Here is a 24,185-nt window from a genome sequence, read left to right on the forward strand (position 1 = left end):
CTTCCTCACTCCCAAATAAAGGACAAAGGGTGACATCACCGCCCCGTGCCCCACGTGACCTCACCCAGCCAGCGGCCACGTGCTCCCGCTCCACCAATGGCGGCCGCCATTGGTGGAGCAGGAGCGCGTGGCCGCTGGCTGGGTGAGGTCACGTGGGGCGCGGGGCGGTGACGTCACCTCGTCCCTTATTTGGGAGTGAGGAAGTTGGCAACCCTATGCAGCGTGGAGATTAGCTGGGAACTAACACAGATGCAGAAGGAAAATCACAAGCGAATCAAACTGAATTAAGGTGTCCTTTTATTTGCCAACTCCAAACACCAGAAACATGCCAAACCTTTATACACAATATATAATCATCAATGCAAAAAAATCACAAGTTAATTATCTGCAAATGCAAACCGGGAGCGTAAATTGAAAGATTTTAAGGTTAGTGTGTGCTTTTAAGCTTCACTTCAACTTTAAACTTCGCCATTTCCAGCCATCCATTCAATTAGTTACAAAGCTCCATTCTCCATCAATCTGCTGCCGACTCCTGGCCCATTTCCACTCCCCCGCCCGCAAATCAAAGAGTGTTTTAAGTCACAACAACAATGGAACTCTGTTAATAATTCACCGCTTTATTCTCATGGAATTGGTTTCCAGAGGGAGTAAATTAATCCCCATTTTGTACAACGATTACAATAATAAAACCTTACAACGAAACCTCCCCTCCCCCCCCACCACTGCTGTTAAAACTGTTGTTAGATCCTGTCCGCTGTGGATGCGTTGAATTTCCCTCCCTCCCCCCCCCCATTAGATGTCTATCATCAAACAAAAGGGAAAGTCAAATGGGCAATATATGTTGGCAGAGTCACAATATTGTCTTTGCTGCAGCAGGATTGCGCGAGGATGGGTTCCATTACTGTGCCGTCACTCTTCAGAGCAGTTAGCAGGAGGTATTGAAGGGGTCGCGGTTGCAAAGAAGTCCGCTTTCCCTGCCCTGCGAGCCGCCCGGCCCGGTTTTTTTAAGTGCAGCGGACTGTCTGAGAGTCATGCTTTCTTTTGGGCACCTGGCTTCTCGGCCTCCTCCTGCAGAGTTGCCTCCTTCGGCTTCTGCAGGCTTTCCCCCTCCTCGTGAGCCGCGGGGCCGGCTGGTGCCTGTGCGCCCTCGGCCTTGGCATCGATCAGAGCATGTTCCTTCTTCACGACCTCTGTGAGCTCTTCCTGCACAGGGAATTAAAGATAAAGCACACACGGGCCAGATGTAAGAATGGTGCGGGCACGCAATGCTGGAGTAACGCAGCGGGTCGTGCAGCATCTCGGGAGAGAAGGAATGGGCGACGTTTCGGGTCGAGACCCTTCTTAAGACTGATGTCAGGCCCCCCTCCCCTGACATCAGTCTGAAGAAGGGTCTCCACCCCCGAAACGTCACCCATTCCTTCTCTCCCGAGATGTTGCATGCCCCGCTGAGTTACCCCAGTGTGTGTCTACCTGAGTTACTCCAGTGTGTGTCGACCTGTGCGTGCAGCGTAGGTTTACTAGGTTAATTCCTGGAATGGCGGGACTATCATATGTTGAAAGACTGGAGCGATTGTATACACTGGAATTTAGAAGGATGAGAGGAGATCTTATCGAAACGTATAAGATTATTAAGGGGTTGGACACGTTAGAGGCAGGAAACATGTTCCCAATGTTGGGGGAGTCCAGAACAAGGGGCCACAGTTTAAGAATAAGGGGTAGGTCATTTAGAACTGAGATGAGGAAAAACTTTTTCAGTCAGAGAGTTGTGAATCTGTGGAATTCTCCGCCTCAGAAGGCAGTGGAGGCCAATTCTCTGAATGCATTTAAGAGAGAGCTGGATAGAGCTCTTAAGGATAGCGGAGTCAGGGGGTATGGGGAGAAGGCAGGAACGGGGTACTGATTAAGAATGATCAACCATGATCACATTGAATGTCGGTGCTGGCTCGAAGGGCCGAATGGCCTCCTCCTGCACCTATTGTCTATTGTCTACCTTCGATTTTAACCAGCATCTGCAGTTTTATTCCTATGCAACAACAGAGTGTCAAGATGAAATCCACCAGCATCTACATTACAAAACCTGACAGGATAGCAAATGAAGATAAACATGGAAACATAGAAACATAGAAAATAGATGCAGGGGTAGGCCATTCAGCCCTTCGAGCCAGCACCGCCATTCAATATGATCATGGCTGACCATCCAGAATCAGTACCCCGTTCCTGCTTTCTCCCCATATCCCTTGATTCCATTAGCCCCAAGAGCTAAATCTAACCCTTGAAAACATCCAGTGAATTGGCCTCCACTGCCTTCTGTGGCAGAAAATTCCACAGGTTCACAACTCTCTGGGTGAAAAGGTTTTTCCTCATCTCAGTCCTAAATGGCCGACCCCTTATTCTTAACCAGAGACCTGGGTTTGATCTTGACTGTGGGTGCTGTCTGTATGGAGTTTGTACTTTCTCCCCGTGATGGCGTGGGTTTTCCCTGGATGCTTTGGTTTCCTCCCATGTTCCAGAGACATACAGGATTGTAGATTCATTGGCATCGGTAAAAATTGTCAATTGTCCCTGGTGCATAGGATAGGGCTAAGGGCATGTGGATCGCCGGTCAGCGTGAGCTCTGTGGGCCTTTCTGCGCTGTATCTCCAAACTAAACTAAATCTGTTGATATAAGTCTTAAATATAATTGACCGCTCTACTGAGTCCTGTGGTCTTTTATGGAGTTATTTTGCAGAGCATTGGCCAACTATGATATTAATTGTGTTGGAAAGAACTGCAGATGCTGGTTTAAAACTTTCTGGAGTCCAGAACAAGGGGCCACAGTTTAAGAATAAGGGGTAGGCCATTTAGAACTGAGATGAGGAAAAACTCTTTCAGTCAGAGAGTTGAAAATCTGTGGAATTCTCTGCCTCAGAAGGCAGTGGAGGCCAATTCTCTGAATGCATTCAAGAGAGAGCTGGATAGAGCTCTTAAGGATAGTGGAGTCAGGGGGTATGGGGAGAAGGCAGGAACGGGGTACTGATTGAGAATGATCAGCCATGATCACATTGAATGGCGGTGCTGGCTCGAAGGGCCTCCTCCTGCACCTATTGTCTATTGTCTAAGACCTGCCTCTCTCACCTTAATGCTATGCTGAAGATAAACACAAAATGCTGGAGTGTGGGTCGAGACCCTCCTTCAATTTATGCTATTAATTAATTTACGCTATTAATTTATGCTATTAATTAATTTACGCTATTAATTTATGCTATTAATTTATGCTATTAATTAATTTACGCTAGTATTTTACGCTATAAATTTACGCTATTAATTTATGCTATTAATTTACGCTATTAATTTATGCTATTAATTAATTTACGCTAGTATTTTACACTATTAATTTACACTATTAATTTACGCTATTAATTATTGTATTAATTTATGCTAGTAATTTACGCTAGTAATTGGTCAGGGGTGAAGCAACAATGGAGGGACTGAGTGAGGTTTACAATATGATGGAAATGTTCCCATACCTTCCAACCCAGCAGATCAGCAAGAGCCAGGCACCCATCATCACATGGACCCACGTAAGCTACATCCCTGCTGAGGCAAAATACGGCACGTGAGGATGGAAACAGGCCCTTTCGGCCCACCGGGTCCGCGCCGACCAGCGATCCCCGCACATTAACACTATCCGATACCCACCAGGGACAATTTTTTTAAACATTTACCAAGCCAATTAACCTACAAACCTGCACGTCTTTGGAGTGTGGGAGGAAACCAAAGATCTCGGAGAAAACCCACGCAGGTCACGGGGAGAAAGTACAAACTCCATGCAGACGGCGCCCGTAGTCGGGATGGAACCCGGGTCTCTGGCGCTGCAAGCGCTGTAAGGCAGCAACTCTACCGCTGCGCCACCGTGGGTGGTGAAGTGAAAAATGAATCAGAGACGAACTTGCCTGTAGGCGTCCTCTGAATCAAAGTCAAGAGAATTCCCAAGTCCGAGCAGTGCCATCATGCGGTCACCCTGCAGGAAGGAAAGAAAACAAAACCTTCATTCACGCGATGGGAAGCATTGATTTATGTTGGGGAATGGCCGGCTCCCATTCATAGCCACATCTCAGCTTCGATTCACAGTCGCTACTGAGGAGTACGGTTGCCAACTTCCTCACTCCCAAATACGGGACAAAGGGTGACGTCACCGCCCCGCACCACACGTGACCTCACCCAGCCAGCGGCCACTTGCTCCCGCCCCACCAATGGCGGCCGAAACGGCGCCCGTTCCTTCTCTCCTGAGATGCTGCCTGACCCGCTGAGTTACTCCAGCATTTTCTGAGCGAAGGTGTGCCGCATAACGAAATAGAAAAGGGCACTGGTGAGGTGGGATGTACGTGGGAAGAAAGTGCCTCCAGCAAAAACGCTGACACAAGTCTGTTGGACCTGCCGTCGACTGCGCCATTTTTGAGAAGCTGCATCCAGTGACGTGCCAGCTACCGGAGCGTATGTCTGGCAACGTGTGCAGAGGGGAAGATCAGGCGATGATATTTAACGCAAGCATGTCGCTGTGATCTGGAATCCATTGCCTGGAAGGGTGGCGGAAGCAGGTTTGGCGGCAACTTCAAAAACCAAATGTAGTCACCTCCTACACGTGCAAGGTTGTTCTCTGTATTTAGTTTTGTTTAGTTTAGAGATGCAGCGCAGAAACAGGCCCTTCGGCCCACCGGGTCCGCGCTGACTAGGCATGTATACACTGGAATTTAGAAGGATGAGAGGAGATCTTATCGAAACGTAAAAGATTATTAAGGGGTTGGACACGTTAGAGGCAGGAAACATGTTTCCAATGTTGGGGGAGTCCAGAACCAGAGGCCACAGTTTAAGAATAAGGGGTAGGCCATTTAGAACTGAGATGAGGAAAAAAGTTTTTCAGTCAGAGAGTTATGAATCTGTGGAATTCTCTGCCTCAAAAGGCAGTGGAGGCCAATTCTCTGAATGCAATCAAGAGAGAGCTAGATAGAGCTCTTAAGGATAGCGAAGTCAGGGGGTATGGGGAGAAGGCAGGAACGGGGTACTGATTGAGAATGATCAGCCATGATCACATTGAATGGTGGTGCTGGCTCGAAGGGCCGAATGGCCTCCTCCTGTACCTATTGTCTATTGACCAGCGTCCCACGCACACTAACACTATCCTACACACAACTAGGGACAATGTTTTACATTTACCATGCCAATTAACCTACATTTCATTGCACTCTTTCACTCTCTCTCTCTCTCCCATGGCTCCCCGTACATCTCTCTGCAACTGCAAGAGTTCCATCAGATTAAGTGCGGGCGATGATTGGAGATGGGGGGTGTTTGTGGAGAGGTGAAAACGGTGAATAATGGGTCATGTGTGAAGTTTCCTCGCTGGAAGTTTGCAGCACCTGTACGCACCTGCCGAGTGATCTCCTTGTTAATGTACAGCCTGGGTGTGGACTGGGTCACTCTGCAGGAGAAGGGAAAGAGAGCATAATTACCACAACAGTAGACACAAAATGCCGGAGGAACTCGGAGGGTCAGGCAGCATCTCGGGAGAGAGGGACCGTTTCGGATCGAGACTTTTTTTAGTGGGAGAACCGGGAAAGGGGAGGGGAAGAGAGGGACAGAGGAACGATCCAAAGTTGGAGAAGTCAATGTTCGTACTGCTGGGCTGTAAGCTGCCCAGGCGAAATATGAGGTGCTGTTCCTCCAATTTCCGGTGGGCCTCACTACGGCACAATGGTACCTACAAAAATCTGTACGTTTTTGGAGCGCGGGAGGAAACCCAGGATCTCGGGGAGAAACGTACAAACTCCGAGCAGACGTAGTCGGGATGGAACCCGGGTCTCCGGCACTGCATTCGCTGTAAGGCAGCAACTCTACCGCTGTGCCGCCTGACGTGGAATGGAATGGAATGGAACACTTTTCGGGTCTAGACCCTTCTTCAGACTCTGGGTTCTGGAGTCCTGAAGAAGGGTCTCGACCCGAAACGTCACCCATTCCTTCTCTCCAGAGATGCTGCCTGACCCGCTGAGCCACTCCAGCATTTTGTAACCACCTACGATTTTACCAGCATCTGCAGTTTTGGTCTTACACATCGTCACCACAATCCACATGTGAACCACCGCGCCTTGTCAAGCCCCGGCTTCCCCATGACCAGCGGCATTGCAGCAGCCGGGCAGATCGACTTCAGTCAGCACCTCTCAGACCAGACTGTTGCAAAAGCTTGAAATAAAGCTTGCCAGCTGACCACAGGTCGTAGAATAAGACCGAGGCAACTTCCTGCTTCAGCTGATCCGACCGATCTGCACATGGTACATTAAAGGTGGCACAGCTGGAGGTGCTGCTGCCCCTCAACATTCGCACAGATGGTGGTGGGTGTATGGAACGAGCTGCTGGAGGAGGTAGTTGAGGCTGGGACTATCCCATCGTTTAAGAAACAATTTGGACAGTGGATAGGACAGGATTGGAGGGTTATGGACCAAGAGAGAGCTAGATAGAGGATAGCGGAGTCAGGGGGTATGGGGAGAAGGCAGGAACGGGGTACTGATTGAGAATGATCAGCCATGATCACATTGAATGGCGGTGCTGGCTCGAAGGGCTCGAAGGGCCGAATGGCCTCCTCCTGCACGTATTGTCTATTGTCTATTGTCTAAGTGCAGGCAGGTGGGACTAGGGTAGCTGGGCGAGTTGGGCCGAAGGGCCTGTTTCCACACTGTGACTCTATTTCCAATCTATGACTCTAACTCAAGGGACCCAAGATGTCTGGTCTTGATATCCAGAGTTGTCTGTGTGGAGTTTGCACGTTCCCCTTGGGTTGCTAGGGTAAATTGGCAGTGAGTGATAGAATCCTGGTGGAACTAATGAGAACATGAGCAGGGACGGTGTTGACAGCGGTAGAGTTGCTGCCTTTTACGGCGCAGGGTTCGATCCCCACCACGGGCGATGTCTGTACGGAGTCTGTACGCTCCCCCCGTGACTGTGTGGGTTTTCCCCGGGTGCTCCGGTTTCCTCCCACACTCCAAAGAGGCACAGGGTTGTCAGTTAATTGGCTTCGGTAAAGATCGTAAATTGTCCCTAGTGTGTGTAGGATAGTGCTAGCGTGCGGGGATCGCTGGTCGGCGCGGCGTGGACGGTGGGCTGGATAGACTCTGCTTGTACTCGCTGGAATTTAGAAAATTGAGGGGGGATCTTATTGAAACATATAAAATTCTTAAGGGGTTGGAGAGGCTAGATGCGGGAAGATTGTTCCCGATGTTGGGGGAGTCCAGAACCAGGGGTCACAGCTTAAGGATAAGGGGGAAGTCTTTTAGGACCGAGATGAGAAAACATTTTTTCACACAGAGAGTGGTGAGTCTGTGGAATTCTCTGCCACAGAAGGTAGTTGAGGCCAGTTCATTGGCTATATTTAAGAGGGAGTTAGATGTGGCCCTTGTGGCTAAAGGGATCAGGGGGTATGGAGAGAAGGCAGGTACAGGTTACTGAGCTGGATGATCAGCCATGATCATATTGAATGGCGGTGCAGGCTCGACGGGCCGAATGGCCTACTCCTGCACCTATTTTCTATGTTTCTATGTCCTGTTTCCATGCTGTATCTCTAAACTAATCTAAACCAAGCATAAAAATAGGATTAGTTTAGGATTAGTGTAGAATGGGCAGTTGATCGTGATCGCTGTGGACAAGATAGGCTGAACTCTATGATACAAAATTGTAGAGACATGGCAGAAATAGTCAGCAGATGATACAATCATAACTGAGGCACGGGAGAATTAGACGATCAAGGACAATCTGGCCCTCCGATTTACAAGGGACACTTTGAAACCTCATTGAACCTTACTGAATAGTGAAAGGCTTGGATAGAGAGCATGTGGAGAGGATGTTTCCATTGGGGAGAGTCTAGGACTAGAGGTCATAGCCTCGGAATTAAAGGACGTTCCTTTGCGAAGGAGATGAGGAGGAATTTCTTTAGGCAGAGGTCGGTGAACCTGGGGAACTCTTTGCCGCAGAAGGCGGTGGAGTCCAAGTCAATGGATATTTTTAAGGCAGAAATAGATTAGTGCGGATGTCAGAGGTTGTGGGGAGAAGGCAGGAGAATGGGGTTAGGAGGGAGAGATAGAACAGCCATGATTAAATGGCGGAGTATACCTGATGGGCCGAATGGCCCAATTCTGCTCCTATCACTTATGACCTAATGACCTTATAACAATAGACAATAGGTGCAGGAGTAGGCCATTCGGTCCTTTGAGCCAGCACCGCCATTCAATGTGATCATGGCTGATCATTCACAATCAGTACCCCATTCCTGCCTTCTCCCCATACCCCCTGACTCCGCTGTCTTTAAGAGCTCTATCTAGCTTTGAAAGTTAATTCCGAGGCACTCTGAATCAACAGCAACACGAAGGACATTTTCCTGACTAGGTAATGACAAACCAGTGTCTGTAAGTATAACTGGGCAAAGTGTGAAGGCAATAAAACACACACGATACATATCGACAGCAAACACCAATGGCCCAAGTGTGAAATCGCACCAATATGAAAAAGGGGGGAAAAAATTGAATGTTGTTGTTCGTCCTTCGGGTTGGAAGATGACCATGACTTCATTTTCAGTTGGAGGATTGGTGACTGTGGGTCCGGAAGTGACTGGTGAGGCCAATCCGGGCCCGGAAGGCACGCCCACACGTAGGACACAAGTGGATGGGTGCTGCAGTGGGAGTGGAGGTAGCCCGGGCCTTGCCCGCGGGAAGATTGTTCCCGATGTTGGGGAAGTCCAGAACCAGGGTCACAGGGTTAAGGATAAGGGGGAAGTCTTTTAGGACCGAGATGAGAAAACATTTCTTCACACAGAGAGTGGTGAGTCTGTGGAATTCTCTGCCACACAAGCTAGTTGAGGCCAGTTCATTGGCTATATTTAAGAGGGAGTTAGATGTGGCCCTAATGGCTAAAGGGATCAGGGGGTATGGAGAGAAGGCAGGTACGGGATACTGAGCTGGATGATCAGCCATGATCATATTGAACGGCGGTGCAGGCTCGAAGGGCCGAATGGCCTACTCCTGCACCTATTTTCTATGTTTCTAAATGCTGGAGTAACTCAGCGGGACTGGCAGCATCTCTGGAGAGAAGGAACGGGTAACCTTTCGCCTCGAGGACCTTCTCTGCCCGTCCCACTGAGACACTCCAGCGTTTTGTGTCTATCTTCGGTGTAAACCAGCATCTGCAGTTCCTGCCTACACATTGAAATTCTTACTTGCAGCAGCACAATGGGTTTGTATTGAATATTTTGGTCTTTTATTGTTATATTTTACAATTAGTTCTAATTTGGAATATTTCCCAAGTTTCTCCCACCCCCTCACGGAGACCCCCACAGACCTGTTGATGAGCGACGCAAATGGCTGGACCTGCAGCGAAGTGCCCAAGATGATGAGAAGGTCACACTTTGGAAAATCCTAAATGAAAGACAACAAGTGCTTATTAAAAAGGGGAGGAGGAAGTACAATCTTGTGGGAGGTAGACACAAAAATGCTGGAGTAACTCAGCGGGTCGGGCAGCATCTCGGGAGAGAAGGAATGGGTGACGTTTTGGGTCGAGACCCTTCGTCTGAAGAAGGGTCTCGACCCGACACGTCACCCATTCCTTCTCTCCCGAGATGCTGCCTGACCCGCTGAGTTACTCCAGCATTTTGTGAATAAATACCTTCGATTTGTACCAGCATTTGCAGTTATCTTCTTATACTTCTTCAGACTGATGTCAGTCAGACTGATGACATCAGTCTGAAGAAGGGTCTCGACCAAAGATACTAGAGGAACAAGATGGACCACTCAGTTGAAATCGCCTATACTGAAGTGGTACGCAATGGAGCGTAAAGTCCGCCATTTTAGTAAGCAAAACCTGCCTCTCGCAGTGTAATCAGTGTTTTGGGGAAACAGTATGTGTGATGATACCATTAAAATGCAGAATATATCTCATCTATCAATTCATAGATTTTTGTTATTTTTCTTTTTAAATGTTTCTGCAAGTTTCTGCCTACTAAAATGGCCGCCGTGACATACTACGGTTTTTAGGGTCGAGTGGTCTATCTTGCTCCTCTAGTATCTTTGGTCTCACCTATTCCTTCTCTCCCGAGATGCTGCCTGACCCGCTGAGTAACTCCAGCATTTTGTGTCTACCTTCTATGGTATCGTATATTGTTTAATCCGTTTAATGGATGCCAGAACAGCCAGCAAGGTTGGCACTGATCGCCTGACCATAATTACTCAGGGAAATGGGTGACGAGCCATCTTTCATCTGAAAGCCTGGCTGAGTCATTTCAGAGAATGGCTCGGGGAGAATTACGCAGCAGTGCGTCTGGAAACCAGAGCAGATAAGTTTAGTTTCGTTTCGTTTCGAGATACAGTTTGGAAACAGGCCCTTTCGGCCAACTGGGTCGGCACCGACCAGCGATCCCCGCACACTAACACTATCCGATATCCACTAGGGACAATTTTTACATTTACCCAGCCAATTAACCTACATACCTGTACGACTTTGGAGTGTGGGAGGAAACCGAAGATCTCGGGGAAAACCCACGCAGGTCACGGGGAGAACGTACAAACTGCGTACAGACGGCGCCCGTAGTCAGGATCGAACCTGGGTCTCAGGCGCTGCATTCGCTGTAAGGCAGCAACTCTACCGCTGCGACACCGTGCTGCCTAATAAGGAGAGCAGATTTCCTTCGTGGAATTGCATTGATAAAATCATGCAATTACCACTCTGGTGGTTTTCGATATGGAGTGCGTCTTTTTAATCCCTAGAGTTTATTTAATTGTATTTAAATACCTCAGCTGCTGCTGTGGAGTATCTGGATCACTGGGCTCTCTCGACCCCTGCATCATTAATCCAATAATTTAAAATGAACGAACGAATGAATACTTTATTGTCACATGTGGCAAGTCACAGTGACATTCTTTGCTTGAATTCCCAAGGTGTGCAAATAGTTGTCACATAAACAGTCGCCACACACGGGTGGCGCAGCGGTAGAGTTGCTGCCTTACGGCAAACGCAGCGCCAGAGACCCGGGTTCGATCCCGACCACGGGCGCCGTCTGTACAGAGTTTGTACGTTCTCCCCGTGACCTGCGTGGGTTTTCTCCGAGATAGATACATAGAAACATAGAAAATAGGTGCAGGAGTAGGCCATTCGGACCTTCGAGCCTGTATGCACCGCCATTCAATATGATCATGGCTGATCATCCAACTCAGTATCCCGTACCTGCCTTCTCTCCATACCCCCTGATCCCTTTAGCCACAAGGGCCACATCTAACTCCCTTTTAAATATAGCCAATGAACTGGCCTCAACTACCTTCTGTGGCAGAGAATTCCACAGATTCACCACTCTCTGTGTGAAAAAAAACTTTCTCATCTCGGTCCTAAAAGACTTCCCCCTTATCCTTAAACTGTGACCCCTTGTTCTGGACTTCCCCAACATCGGGAACCATCTTCCTGCATCTAGCCTGTCCAACCCCTTAAGAATTTTGTAAGTTTCTATAAGATCCCCCCTCAATCTTCTAAATTCCGGCGAGATCTTCGGTTTCCTCCCACACTCCAAAGACGTGCAGGTTTGTAGGTTAATTGGCTTGGTAAATGTAAAAACAACTATCCCTAGTGGTTGTAGGATAGTGTTAATGTGCGGGGATCGCTGGTCGGCGCCGGACCCGGTGGGCCGAAGGGCCTGTTTCCGCGCGGTATCTCTAAACTAATAAAGGGCGCAGGCAAAGTTACAAAGTATCCCACGCTAGGTCCTCTGCTTTTCCCCTCCCCCCCTCAAGGCGACCCCCCCATGCTGGGTCGTCCTTTTTGTTCTCCCCCCCCCCTCCCTCCCCCATTAGTAGAAACATAGAAAATAGGTGCAGGAGGAGGCCATTCGGCCCTTCGAACCAGGACCACCATTCATTGTGATCATGGCTGATCATCCACAATCAGTAACCCATGCCTGCCCTCTCCCCATATCCCTTGATTCCACTAACCCCCAGAGCTCTATCTAACTCATATCCCCAACATTATTGTCAAGATTCATTGCAACAAAGATCCAATGAGGTTTAACAGTGAGAACCATATTTCTCAGCTGAGAGATACCTTGAACAAGTTACACGTTCTGCGGCACATCACGGTGATCTCGCCACAAACCCACCACTGACTGCGTATTATTTCCTGGACTCCTTCCCCTCTCCATTCAATTCTGGGGAGTTCATTGGTGCAATCTTAAGAAATTGCTCATCGGTAAAAAGAATGATGCACTAAAATGGTTAGAGTTTCAGTAATTCCATAAAGCAAACGTCCCCTTGATTTTTTTGTCATTTCACCAATTTCACAATCAATTCCCACATTCATCATCTAAGAGTGCGTAAATGGTATTAATAAGAATTATGAACTAATGGCTGGCATAGACATGGTGGACCAAAGGGCGTGTTTCGGTGCTGAACGACTGCATGATAATTATTAACAAAGCATGAAGTGGTGGAGTAACTCAGTGGGTCAGGTAGGATTTGTGGAGGGAATGGTCAGGTTCGGTCAGTACGAAGGAGGGTCCCGACCTGAAACGTTGCCTCCCCAGATGCTACCTGACCCGCTGAGTTCCTCCAGCACTTTGTGCTTTGCTCCAGGTTCCAGCATCTGCAGTTCCTTGCGCCTCTGCGAATTATTCACGTTTGGCAAATGCCATGTTCAAGACTCAGAGCGACACATTTCCCCAGAAGATCGACACAAAAGGCTGGAGTTGCACAGCGGGACGGGCAGCACCTCTGGGGAGAAAGAATGGGTGACGTTTCGGGTCGAGACCCTCCTTCAGACTGAAGAACTGTCTGAAGAAGGGTCTCGACCCGAAACATCACCCATTCCTTCTCTCCAGAGGTGCTGCCTGTCCCTCTGATTTACTCCGGCATTTTGTGTCTAACTTTGGTGTAAACCAGCCTTTTGGAAAAAAAGCTCCTGAGGAATAAACCTTGAAGGATCAAACTCCAATACCGATGATGTGGACCGTTATACTCACAGACTCCATGGTGGCAAAGAATCGAGGAGGGAGACTTTCGCCGAAGAACACAATGTCTGTTTAAAGGAAGGAAATGGGGATCAAACAATGTTCATCACGCCCAACACAGCACACTGATTCTCCTTTGTCCCGCCCCCCTGACATCAGTCTGAAGAAGGGTCTCGACCCGAAACGTCACCCATTCCTTCTCTCCCGAGATGCTGCCTGACCTGCTGAGTTACTCCAGCATTTTGTGAATAAATACACTGATTATAGAGCTTTGTTCAACCGCCTGATCAGGGGATGTGGTGGAGGAGCGCAGGACGAAGGGTATCTACCAGGCGCCCTTCCTCGTCTTAAGATGGGCTGGACACTATCTTCAAATCTCAGCTTTTGCACCCAGCTAGAGTTGCCAACTTCCTCACTCCCAAAGAAGGGACAAAGGGTGACGTCACCGCCCCGCGCCCCACGTGACCTCACCCAGCCAGCGGCCACGTGCTCCCGCTCCACCAATGGCGGCCGCCATTGGTGGAGCGGGAGCACGTGGCCGCTGGCTGAGTGAGGTCACGCGGGGCGGTGACGTCACTCTGTGTCCCTTCTTTGGGAATGAGGAAGTTGGCAACCGTACTAATAGGGGACAAGGGCTGTCAAGTACGGGACAAACCAATTTAGCTCAGAATACGGGATGTCCCGGCTAATACGGGATAGTTGGCAACCCTACTTGACACCCTTACTAATCACGAACAGTTTAATCTCCACCTCAAAAATACCCATTGACTTTGCCTCCACAGCCTTGTGTGGCAATGAGTTCCACCTCCGACACGCGTTTGGTCGCGCAAGAACAATTCGATGGAGGGACCAGCCCGCGCCGATCTGCTCTTTCACTCACCCGGCTTCACCACAGAGTCGCACAGCTCACATTTAGGGAGCGGCTTTGTGAAGATCTGTACTGTTTGAAGGAAGAGAAAGGGATGGGGGGGAAAAGGAAATTAGCAAACTTAACGCACCACAAAGCTGAAACCCAAGAAGTCAAGGCACTGTGTGGTTGAAGGCACGCGAGCAGGGTTTGCTTATCAACTGGGCGGCCACGGTGGTGTGGCGGTAGAGTTGCTGCCTTACAGCGCTTGCAGCGCCGGAGTCCCGGGTTCGATCCCGACTAAGGGGACAGAGTTTGTACGTTTTAGATTTTTTTTTTAGATTTAGATTCTACAGCGCGGAAACAGGCCCTTTCGGCCCACCGAGTCCGCGCCGCCCAGTGATCCCCGCACATTAACACTATCCTACGCACACCAAGGACAATTTTTACATTTACCCAGTCAATTAACCTACAAACCTGCACGTCTTTGTAGTGTGGGAGGAAACCGAAGATCTCGGAGAAAACCCACGCAGGTCACGGGGAGAACGTACAAACTCCATACAGATGGCGCCCGTAGTCAGGATCGAACCTGAGTCTCCGGCGCTGCATTCGCTGTAAGGCTGCAACTCTACCGCTGCGCCACCGTGCCGCCCAATGTTCTCCCCATGACCGCGAGGGTTTTCTCCGAGATCTTCGGTTTCCTCCCACGCTCCAAAGACGTGCAGGTTTGGGGGTTGGCTGGCTTGGTATAAATGTAAAATTGTCCCTTCTGTGTGTAGGGTTGTGTTAGTGTGCGGGGATCGCTGGTCGGCGCGGACTCGGTGGGCCGAAGAGCCTGTTTCCGCGCTGTATCTCTAAACTAAACTAGACTAACCGTGCCCCATTCACAGTGCAGGTCACCAGTGGAAATCAGTAAACTGATCACCTGCACCACTCTCTCAACCTGTTGAACAATTCACGTGATTTACGGTACAATATGATAGATCTTATCGAAACATATAAGATTATTAAGGGGTTGGACACGTTAGAGGCAGGAAACATGTTCCCAATGTTGGGGGAGTCCAGAACCAGGGGCCACACAGTTTAAGAATAAGGGGTAGGCCATTTAGAACGGAGATGAGAAAAAACTTTTTCAGTCAGAGAGTTGTGAATCTGTGGAATTCTCTGCCTCAGAAGGCAGTGGAGGCCAATTCTCTGAATGCATTCAAGAGAGAGCTAGATAGAGCTCTTAAGGATAGCGGAGTCAAGGGGTATGGGGAGAAGGCAGGAACGGGTTACTGATTGAGAATGATCAGCCATGATCACATTGAATGGTGGTGCTGGCTTGTAGGGCCGAATGGCCTCCTCCTGCACCTATTGTCTATTTATTTATCCCAGGAGGGAAATTGATCTGCCAACGGTCATAAAACACAAAATACATGAAACATGAAATTAAAATGATGAGTGGAAGGGTTGGGGATGTGCAAAGATTGACAATCCAGGTTGGCGCTACAACGCATAAGAGGCGTGGCACTGCTGGGGGCATGTGTAAATAGTGACCAAACAAGGTTCAGTTTAGTTTAGAAATACAGCGCGTAAACAGGCCCTTCGGCCCACCGAGTCCGCACCGACCAACAATCCCCGCACACTAACACTACCCCTACACAAACTAGGGACACTTGTACATTTACACCAAGCCAATTGACCTACAAACCTGGACGTCTTTGGAGTGTGGGAGGAAACAGAAGATCTCAGAGAAAGGTCACGGAGCGAACGTAGAGACAGCACCCGTAGTCAGGATCTAACCTTGGTCTCTGGCACTGTAAGGCTTTATCGCAGTTTAAAAAATACTGGATTTCCATCCTGGCGAAGCGGTAGAATTGCCGCCTTACAGCGAATGCAGCGCCGGAGACTCAGGTTCGATCCTGACTACGGGCGCCGTCTGTACGGAGTTTGCACGTTCTCCCCGTGACCTGCGTGGGTTTTCTCCGAGATCTTCGGTTTCCTCCCACACTCCAAAGACGTACAGGTTTGTAGGTTAATTGGCTGGGCAAATGTAAAAATTGTCCCCAGTGGTTGCAGGATAGTGGATGCAGTTAGTGTGCGGGGATCGCTGGGCGGCGCGGACCCGGTGGGCCGAAGGGCCTGTTTCTGCGCTGTATCTCTAAATCTAAATCTAAGTCGTGCACGAGTGTATCAATGCAGACTTACCTTTCATCCTGGGTAGACACAAGATGCTGGAGTAACTCAGCGGGTCAGGCAGCATCTCTGGAGAGAAGGAATGGGTGACGTATCCCATTCCCTCTCTCCCGAGATGCTGCCCGACCCGCTGAGTTACTCCAGCATTTTGTGTCTACCTTCCATTTAAACCAGCATCTGCAGTTTTTTACAGACATACTTTTCATCCACTCCAGGTTATACTGCTTCCTGCATTTGCTGCTGGTGCAGTGGGACGTGTAGAATGTTCCATGGGCTTCTATCAGGTCCTCGTCTTTCAACCCAACAACTCTTTCCAGAGTGTCAATGTTCTAGAACATAGAATGGGGAAATACAACAGGAAAAGATTAGCTTCCAAGCTAGTGAGTGTTTCTTTCATCAGCCCCCCTAGTTTAGTTTAGTTTAGTTTAGTTTAGAGATACAGTGTGGAAGCAGGACCTTCGGCCCACCGAGTCTGCACCGACCAGCGATCCCCGCACACTAACACTATCCTACACACTGGGGACAATTTACAATTTTCACCGAAGCCAATTAGCCTACAGACCTGTACGTCTTTGGAGTGTGGGAGGAAACCGGAGCACCCGGGGAAAACCCACGCAGGTCACGGGGAGAACGTGCAAACTCCGTACGGACAGCACCCGTAGTCAGGATGGAACCCGGGTCTCAGTCGCCGTGAGGCAGCAACTCTACCACTGCGCCACCGTGCCGTCTAAAGTGCAGCTCCGCATCCACCGAAGCTCCTCCAAAGAAAAGTAGACCGGGCATCGCAGAGTCACAGTAGGTAGTGCTACCGACTCACCACTCCAGTGAGCCAGGTTCAGTCCTGACCTCCTGTCTGTGTGGAGTGTGCACGTTCTCCCTGTGACCACGTGGAGTTTCCCTAGGCCCTCCAGCTTCTCCCCACATCCCAAAGCTGTTCAAGTTGGCAGGCTAAGTGACCACTGCAATTTGAGATGCAGGAAAAACGTTCCCAATGTTGGGGGAGTCCAGAACCAGGGGCCACACACAGTCCAAGAATAAAGGGGAGGTCATTTAAAACTGAGGTGAGAAGGTTAAAACTTCTCCCCCCCCCCCCCACTTCCATCCACATTCCTTCCTCTAGCTTCACAATTCGCAACTCTTCAATCTTCTAGTCTCACACCTTGTCTTTTCATCTCTGGCCTTTGCACACCTATCAACCCTATCCACCTATTACTCGCCAAGATTTGTCCTGGCCCTCCTCTCTTTAGCTTTATCCTCCCTAACCCCCTCCCCTGTTACAATCGGTCTGAAGAACATCACTACCTGTCCATGTTCTCCAGAGACGCTGCCTGACTTGCTGAGTGACTCCAGCACTGAAGCTTGCATGCCATTATCATTGAACAATGAAGGCTGCAGTTCCCTACTGGGGCACTGGGTGGCAGCCATTGCACAGTGTCCTACACTTAAAGTGGCAGAAAACCACAAAGTGCTGGAGTAACTCAGCGAGTCAGGCAGCATCTGCGGAAGGGACGGACGGGCGATCTTTCGGACTGGGACCGAATTAATTCATTCCCTCCACAGATGCTGTTTGACCCACTGAATTACTCCAGCCACTTTGTGTTTGGCTCAAGATCCCAGCATCTGCAGTTCCTTGTGCTCCACTTAAAGTGGCAGTTGTAAGAACAGAAACAGGCTTTGGGCCGGGGGAGTGGGTTTGCGAGGAAGGTGCCAGGTGCACGCGCAAGCAGTAAAATGGGAATGGTGGAAATAGATCATGGCAAGGTTTACCTGTGTGTAACAGCGTAACAGCAAGCCCTTGTCCCTCAACATCCGTATAAAGTAATGGCAAACTGTGGGCTACAAGGTAGATATACTCTCAATTAATGGAAATAGAATGTGAACAACATGCCAACAGTTCAAAGTCAAAACTTAAGAGTTATAGAGTCATCGAGTGGTACAACATGGAAACAGGCCCTTCGACCCAACCTGCCCACACTGTCCCAGCTACGCTAGTCCCACCTGCCCGCGTTTGGTCCGTATCCCTCCAAACCTGTCCTGTCCATGTACTTGTCTAACTGTTTCTTAAACGTTGGGATAGTCCCAGCTTCAACTACCTCCTCTGGCAGCTCGTTCCATGCACCCACCACCCTCTGTGTGAAAAAGATACCCCTCAGATTCTTGTTAAATTTTTTCCCCCTCATGTTAAACATATGTCCTCTGGTCCTCGATTCCCCTACTCTGGGCAAGAGACACTGTGCATCTACCCGATCTATTCCTCTCATGATTTTATAAGATCACCCCCTCAACCTCCTGCACTAGCTCTGACCCTCGAGTCCTGGCAACATCCTCAAAATCTTCTCTGTACCCTTTCCAGCTTGGCATCTTCTGCCCCATAACACAGTGCCCAGAACTGAAGACAATTCAGCTCGCAGTCAATTTTAGTTTGGTTTAGTTTAGAGATACAGCGCGAAACAGGCACACCGTGTCCGCACCGACCAGCGATCCCCGCACACTAACACTTACCCTACACACACCAGGGACAATTTACATTTATACCAAGCCAATTAACCTACAAACCTGCATGTCCTTGGAGTGTGTGAAGAAACCAAAGGTCAGCCATGATCACATTGAATGGCGGTGCTGGCTCGAAGGGCCGAATGGCCTACTCCTGCACCCATTGTCTATTGTCTATCTCGGCGAAAACCCACACGGTCACGGGAAGAATGTACAAACTCCGTACAGACAGCACCCGTAATCGGGACCGAACCCGGGTCTCTGGCGCTGTAAGCGCTGTAAGGCAGCAACTCTACCTCTGCGCCACCGTGCCGCACATTGTTGATGTCCCTCATCATTCCTGCATCTTCAGGGATTCTAGAGTGAGATTTGAATGCGTTGTGTTTTGAGTTTGAGCTGCCAGCGAGACCCGGTGAGCAAGAACTGGCGCTGAGAACAGCTGCAAGCCCCTGACGCTTGATCAGAAGCAACATTATGTTCTGCCCGCCTCCAATACAGCAGCTGGAGTGAAATAAACGTTTGCACTTCATAACGCGATCTCTTACCTTAAATTGTCCCGGGTACAGTTCTTTTGCCAGTGCAAAAAAAGGCTCTGGATTTTGCTGAAATTTAACAAAAGACTGTCAATATTGCAAATGATGTAGTACATGTACACTTGATAACCTAAAAGGACCTAAAGTCCTGGAGTAACTCAGCAGGTCAGGCAGCATGTCTGGAGAACATGGAAAGGCAATGCTTCGAGTCAGGATACGAGTAAAAAGATAAGTTTGTGGCGCCGTTTAAAAATGTCAACTGGGTAGGTGTCTCTCATAGATTTGTTTTAGATTTTTTTAGATTTAGAGATACAGCGCGGAAACAGGCCCTTCAGCCCACCGAGTCCGCGCCGCCCAGCGATCCCCGCACACTAACACTATCCTACACACGCTAGGGACAATTTTTACATTTTACCCAGTCAATTAACCTACATACCTGCACGTCTTTGGAGTGTGGGAGGAAACCGAAGATGTCGGAGAAAACCCACGCAGGTCACGGGGAGAACGTACAAACTCCGTACAGACGGCGCCCGTAGTCAGGATCGAACCCGAGTCTCCGGCGCTGCATTCGCTGTAAGGCAGCGACACTACCGCTGCGCCACTTTGTCGCCATAGCCCTGGGTCTGGTATTCCACAGCTTGGGGCGTAATTGAAAAAGGCCCAAGCTGCGGCATTGAGAGGCTAACAGGCCTGCATCAGAAGACCTGAGAGTTGGAGTAGGAGCACAGGGAAGGAGGGACTCTGTAAACTATGCTGCTCTTAAGCCATTTGGGGCTTTATAGACAAGAAGGAGGACTTTGTAGGCTATCCTGGATCTCACAGGGAGCCAATGAAGGGAGTATAATACTGGGGTGATATAAGAAAATAACTGCAGATGCTGGTACAAATCGAAGGTATTTATTCACAAAATGCTGGAGTAACTCAGCAGGTCAGGCAGCATCTCGGGAGAGAAGGAATGGGTGACGTTTCGGGTCGAGACCCTTCAATAGACAATAGGCAATAGACAATAGGTGCAGGAGCAGGCCATTCAGCCCTTCGAGCCAGCACCGCCATTCAATGCGATCATGGCTGATCACTCTCAATCAGTACCCCGTTCCTGCCTTCTCCCCATACCCCCTCACTCCGCTATCCTTAAGAGCTCTATCCAGCTCTCTCTTGAAAGCATCCAACGAACTGGCCTCCACTGCCTTCTGAGGCAGAGAATTCCACACCTTCACCACTCTCTGACTGAAAAGGTTCTTCCTCATCTCCGTTCTGAAGAAGGGTCTCGACCCGAAACGTCACCCATTCCTTCTCTCCCGAGATGCTGCCTGACCCGCTGAGTTACTCCAGCATTTTGTGAATAAAAAACTGAATAAAAAGCCGGGCTGAAGCATTTTGAATGAGCTGTAACTTGTTGGTGGATTTTGAAGGCAGACCGGTAAATAAGGCTTTACAGTAATCAAGTGCACTTGATATGAAAGCATGTATGAGTTTTTTTACAGTCATGCTGAGTTAAGAAAAAAATAAGCACCAGTTACCTTGAAGAAGCCCATCTCAAAAATGGATTCTGGATATGGCAAATCATACTTCTGAAGGTTGTGGTAAAGGCCGGTTCCTGGGCTGCGGAAGTCAGGGATTCCTGCCGCTGTTTGGAGGGAAGATGTCACAGAGGTAGTAGTTAGGAAAACGTAGGCAAAATGCCAATGATTTCCTAATAGTAAAATTCAGGAAAAATAAAACTGCAGATGCTGGAAATCTGAAAGAAATACAGCAAATTCTGAAAACACAGAGAGCAGTCAGTTTAGATTAGATTAGTTTATTGTCACGTGTACCGAGGTACAGTGAAAAGCTTTTGTTGCGTGCTCACCGAGTCCGCGCCGCCCAGCGATCCCCGCACACTAACACTATCCTACACACACTAGGGACAATTTTTTTTACATTTTACCCAGTCAATTAACCTACATACCTGTACGTCTTTGGAGTGTGGGAGGAAACCAAAGGTCTCGGAGAAAACCCACGCAGGTCACGGGGAGAACGTACAAACTCCGTACAGATGGCGCCCGTAGTCAGGATGGAACCTGAGTCTCCGGCGCTGCATTCGCTGTAAGGCAGCAACTCTACCGCTGCGCCACCGTGCCGCCAACACTAACACTATCCTACACACATTTAGAACGGAGATGAGGAAAAACTTTTTCAGTCAGAGAGTTGTGAATCTGTGGAATTCTCTGCCTCAGAAGGCAGTGGAGGCCAATTCTCTGAATGCATTCAAAAGAGAGCTGGTTAGAGCTCTTAAGGATAGCGGAGTCAGGGGGTATGGGGAGAAGGCAGGAACGGGGTACTGATTGAGAATGATCAGCCATGATCACATTGAATGGCGGTGCTGGCTCGAAGGGCCGAATGGCCTCCTCCTGCACCTATTGTCTATTGTCACACACTTGGAACAATTTTACATTTATACCAAGCCAATTAACCTACAAACATGTGCGTCTTTGGAGTTTTGTCATTAACATACATCTGTTTAAACACTGCTCCTAAGCACTTCATTGTCTGTAAAGTGCTTCAGGATATCCTGACACGGATGTAGAATCTGCCAGAGTAATGCAGGTATAAAATTCAGCATGGACTGCTGTGGGAATAAATCCCTTAGTGAAAATAAACGTTAACAGAAGATCAGACACTTACAGGTTGATATGCCTGCTCCAACCATGCAGATTATCTTTTCACCTGAAAGAAAAATGCATTTGAAAAAAAAATTTAACATTGGATTGTATCTTAATAAAGATGAGCTTCCCAGCATATTCTTTCCCTCACTCTCCGTGGCCTTGAAATTAATATGTTCATAAGTTCATAAGTGATGGGAGCAGAATTAGGCCATTCGGCCCATCGAGTCTACTCCACCATTCAATCATGGCTGATCTATCTCTCCCTCCCAACCCCATTCTCCTGCCTTCTCCCCATAACCCCCGACACCCATACTAATCAAGAATCTATCCATCTCTGCCTTAAAAATATCCATTGGCGGCCTCCACCGCAATTAATTCCACAGATTCACCACCCTCTGACTAAAGAAATTCCTCCTCATCTCCTTCCTAAAGGAACGTCCTTTAATTCTGAGGCTGTGACCTCTGATCCTAGACTCTCCCACTAGTGGAAACATCCTCTCCACATCCACCCTATCCAGGCCTTTCACTATTCGGTAAGTATCAATGCAGAAAACAAGTGATGAAGCTAAGGGATGTAATGAAACTGGGTAGACACAAAGTGCTGGGGTAACTCAGCGGGGACAGGCAGCATCTCTGGGGAGAAGGAATGGGTGACGTTTCAGGTCGAATGGGTGAGTTTCAGCATCTGAAGAAGGGTTTTGACCCAAAACGTCACCCATTCCTTCTCACCAGAGATGCTGCCTGTCCCGCTGAGTTACTCCAGCTTTTTGTGTCTATCGTTGGTTTGAACCAGCATCTGCAGCTCCTTCTTACACACGTAGACTGAGACTGACTGCCCCCCCCTCCCCAATCTTCGCACATCTCCAATCCTTTCCAGTTGTCACTTTAATTTCATGGTTCATGTTTTCATGACTGTTGGCAGATCAATTTCCCTCCTGGGATAAATAAAGTTCTATCGTATCGTATCGTATTAATACGCGAAGATGTTGCTGTTCTAATTTCCCCATTAACACCAGTCAGAATGCTGGATGTCAGAGTCTCAAACAGAAGATACAAGCTGAAAGTCAAAGACTACAGATGCTGGTACAAAGCGAAGGTATCACAAAATGCTGGAGTAACTCAGCAGATCAGGCAGCATCTGGGAGAGAGGGGATGGATGACGTTTCGTGTCGAGACCGAAGATAGATATACACACATCTACATATGTCTGAAGAAGGTAGACACAAAATGAAGGGTCAACTGTTCCTTTTCTCCAGAGATGCTGTCTGACCCGCTGAGTTATTCCAGCTTTTTGTGTCCATATACACACACACACACACACACATCTCTCTCTTTACATATATGCCTGACCTGCTGAGTTACTCCAGCATTTTGTGAATAAATACCTTCGATTTGTACCAGCATCTGCAGTTATTTTCTTACATATATGTATATATATATATATATAAATGTTGGAGTAACTCAGCAGGTCAGGCAGCATCTCAGGAGAGAAGGAATGGGTGACGTTTCGGGTGAGACCCGAAACGTCACCCATCCCCTCACTCCTAGATGCTGCCTGATCTGCTGAGTTACTCCAGCATTTTGTAATACCTTCCGCATGTAAGATGTGGTCCACTGTGCTTCAGGATGCATTGAACGATTAGCAACTTACATTTCTTGCCGAGGATGTACTTGGCAATCCCTTCGAGGTTCCGTTTCTCCAGTGCCGGCCCAGTGTCTGACTGCTGCAGATCAAGTGAGCGAGACAGCAGGTTCCTCAAGAAATCCACTGTGAAGGAAAGCCCAGGCAGTAGAAGGTCACCGACTCGATACAAGAGGAAGCCATTTGCTATTGAGGGCGTGCAGCGTAGGTTTACTAGGTTAATTCCCGGAATGGCGGGACTGTCATATGTTGAAAGACTGGAGCGACTAGGCTTGTATACACTGGAATTTAGAAGGATGAGAGGAGATCTTATTGAGACGTATAAGATTATTAAGGGGTTGGACACGTTAGAGGCAGGAAACATGTTCCCAATATTGGGGGAGTCCAGAACAAGGGGTCACAGTTTAAGAATAACCATTTGGAACGGAGATGAGGAAAAACATTCTCAGTCAGAGTTGTGAATCTGTGGAATTCTCTGCCTCAGAAGGCAGTGGAGGCCAATTCTCTGAATGCATTCAAGAGAGAGCTAGATAGAGCTCTGAAGGATAGTGGAGTCAGGGGGTATGGGGAGAAGGCAGGAACGGGGTACTGATTGAGAATGATCAGCCATGATCACATTGAATGGTGGTGCTGGCTCGAAGGGCCGAATAGCCTACTCCTGCACCTATTGTCTATAGCAAACAGAGATAAAATGTAATCAGGGACTGTCAGACTGGTCAGAGAACTGAGAAGCGTCCCGACCCGAAATGTCACCCATTCCTTCGCTCCAGAGATGCTGCCTGCCCCCGCTGAGTTACTCCAGCTTGTTGTGCCTGTCTTCAGCATAGCTTTAAGGTGCGAGAGGCATGTT

At 48.7% G+C, this 24,185-nt stretch overlaps 1 protein-coding gene across 4 annotated transcripts in view; it reads right to left on the reverse strand.

The window, feature by feature from the left end:
• Nucleotides 1-295: 295 nt before the first annotated feature.
• sirt2 (sirtuin 2 (silent mating type information regulation 2, homolog) 2 (S. cerevisiae)) overlaps nucleotides 296-24,185 on the reverse strand; it is a 78,115-nt gene continuing 54,225 nt past the window's right edge. For 3 of the 4 annotated variants that reach the window (XM_078431138.1, XM_078431140.1, XM_078431141.1), the window contains 13 exons: nucleotides 23,345-23,461; nucleotides 21,713-21,754; nucleotides 20,569-20,675; nucleotides 19,061-19,117; nucleotides 17,790-17,858; nucleotides 16,222-16,351; nucleotides 13,878-13,937; nucleotides 13,010-13,065; nucleotides 9,355-9,431; nucleotides 5,404-5,455; nucleotides 3,933-4,000; nucleotides 3,507-3,573; nucleotides 296-1,203 (listed from right to left, as the gene is read on the reverse strand). In XM_078431138.1, the coding sequence (XP_078287264.1) occupies nucleotides 1,030-1,203; nucleotides 3,507-3,573; nucleotides 3,933-4,000; nucleotides 5,404-5,455; nucleotides 9,355-9,431; nucleotides 13,010-13,065; nucleotides 13,878-13,937; nucleotides 16,222-16,351; nucleotides 17,790-17,858; nucleotides 19,061-19,117; nucleotides 20,569-20,675; nucleotides 21,713-21,754; nucleotides 23,345-23,461 (1,076 nt within the window). In that variant the 3' untranslated portion in view covers nucleotides 296-1,029. The remainder of the gene's footprint in view (nucleotides 1,204-3,506; nucleotides 3,574-3,932; nucleotides 4,001-5,403; nucleotides 5,456-9,354; nucleotides 9,432-13,009; nucleotides 13,066-13,877; nucleotides 13,938-16,221; nucleotides 16,352-17,789; nucleotides 17,859-19,060; nucleotides 19,118-20,568; nucleotides 20,676-21,712; nucleotides 21,755-23,344; nucleotides 23,462-24,185) is intronic. The other variant, XM_078431139.1, reaches the window with a different exon arrangement.

This window comes from Rhinoraja longicauda, chromosome 41, assembly GCF_053455715.1.
Source record: "Rhinoraja longicauda isolate Sanriku21f chromosome 41, sRhiLon1.1, whole genome shotgun sequence".
NCBI classification, from domain to species: Eukaryota; Metazoa; Chordata; class Chondrichthyes; order Rajiformes; family Arhynchobatidae; genus Rhinoraja; species Rhinoraja longicauda.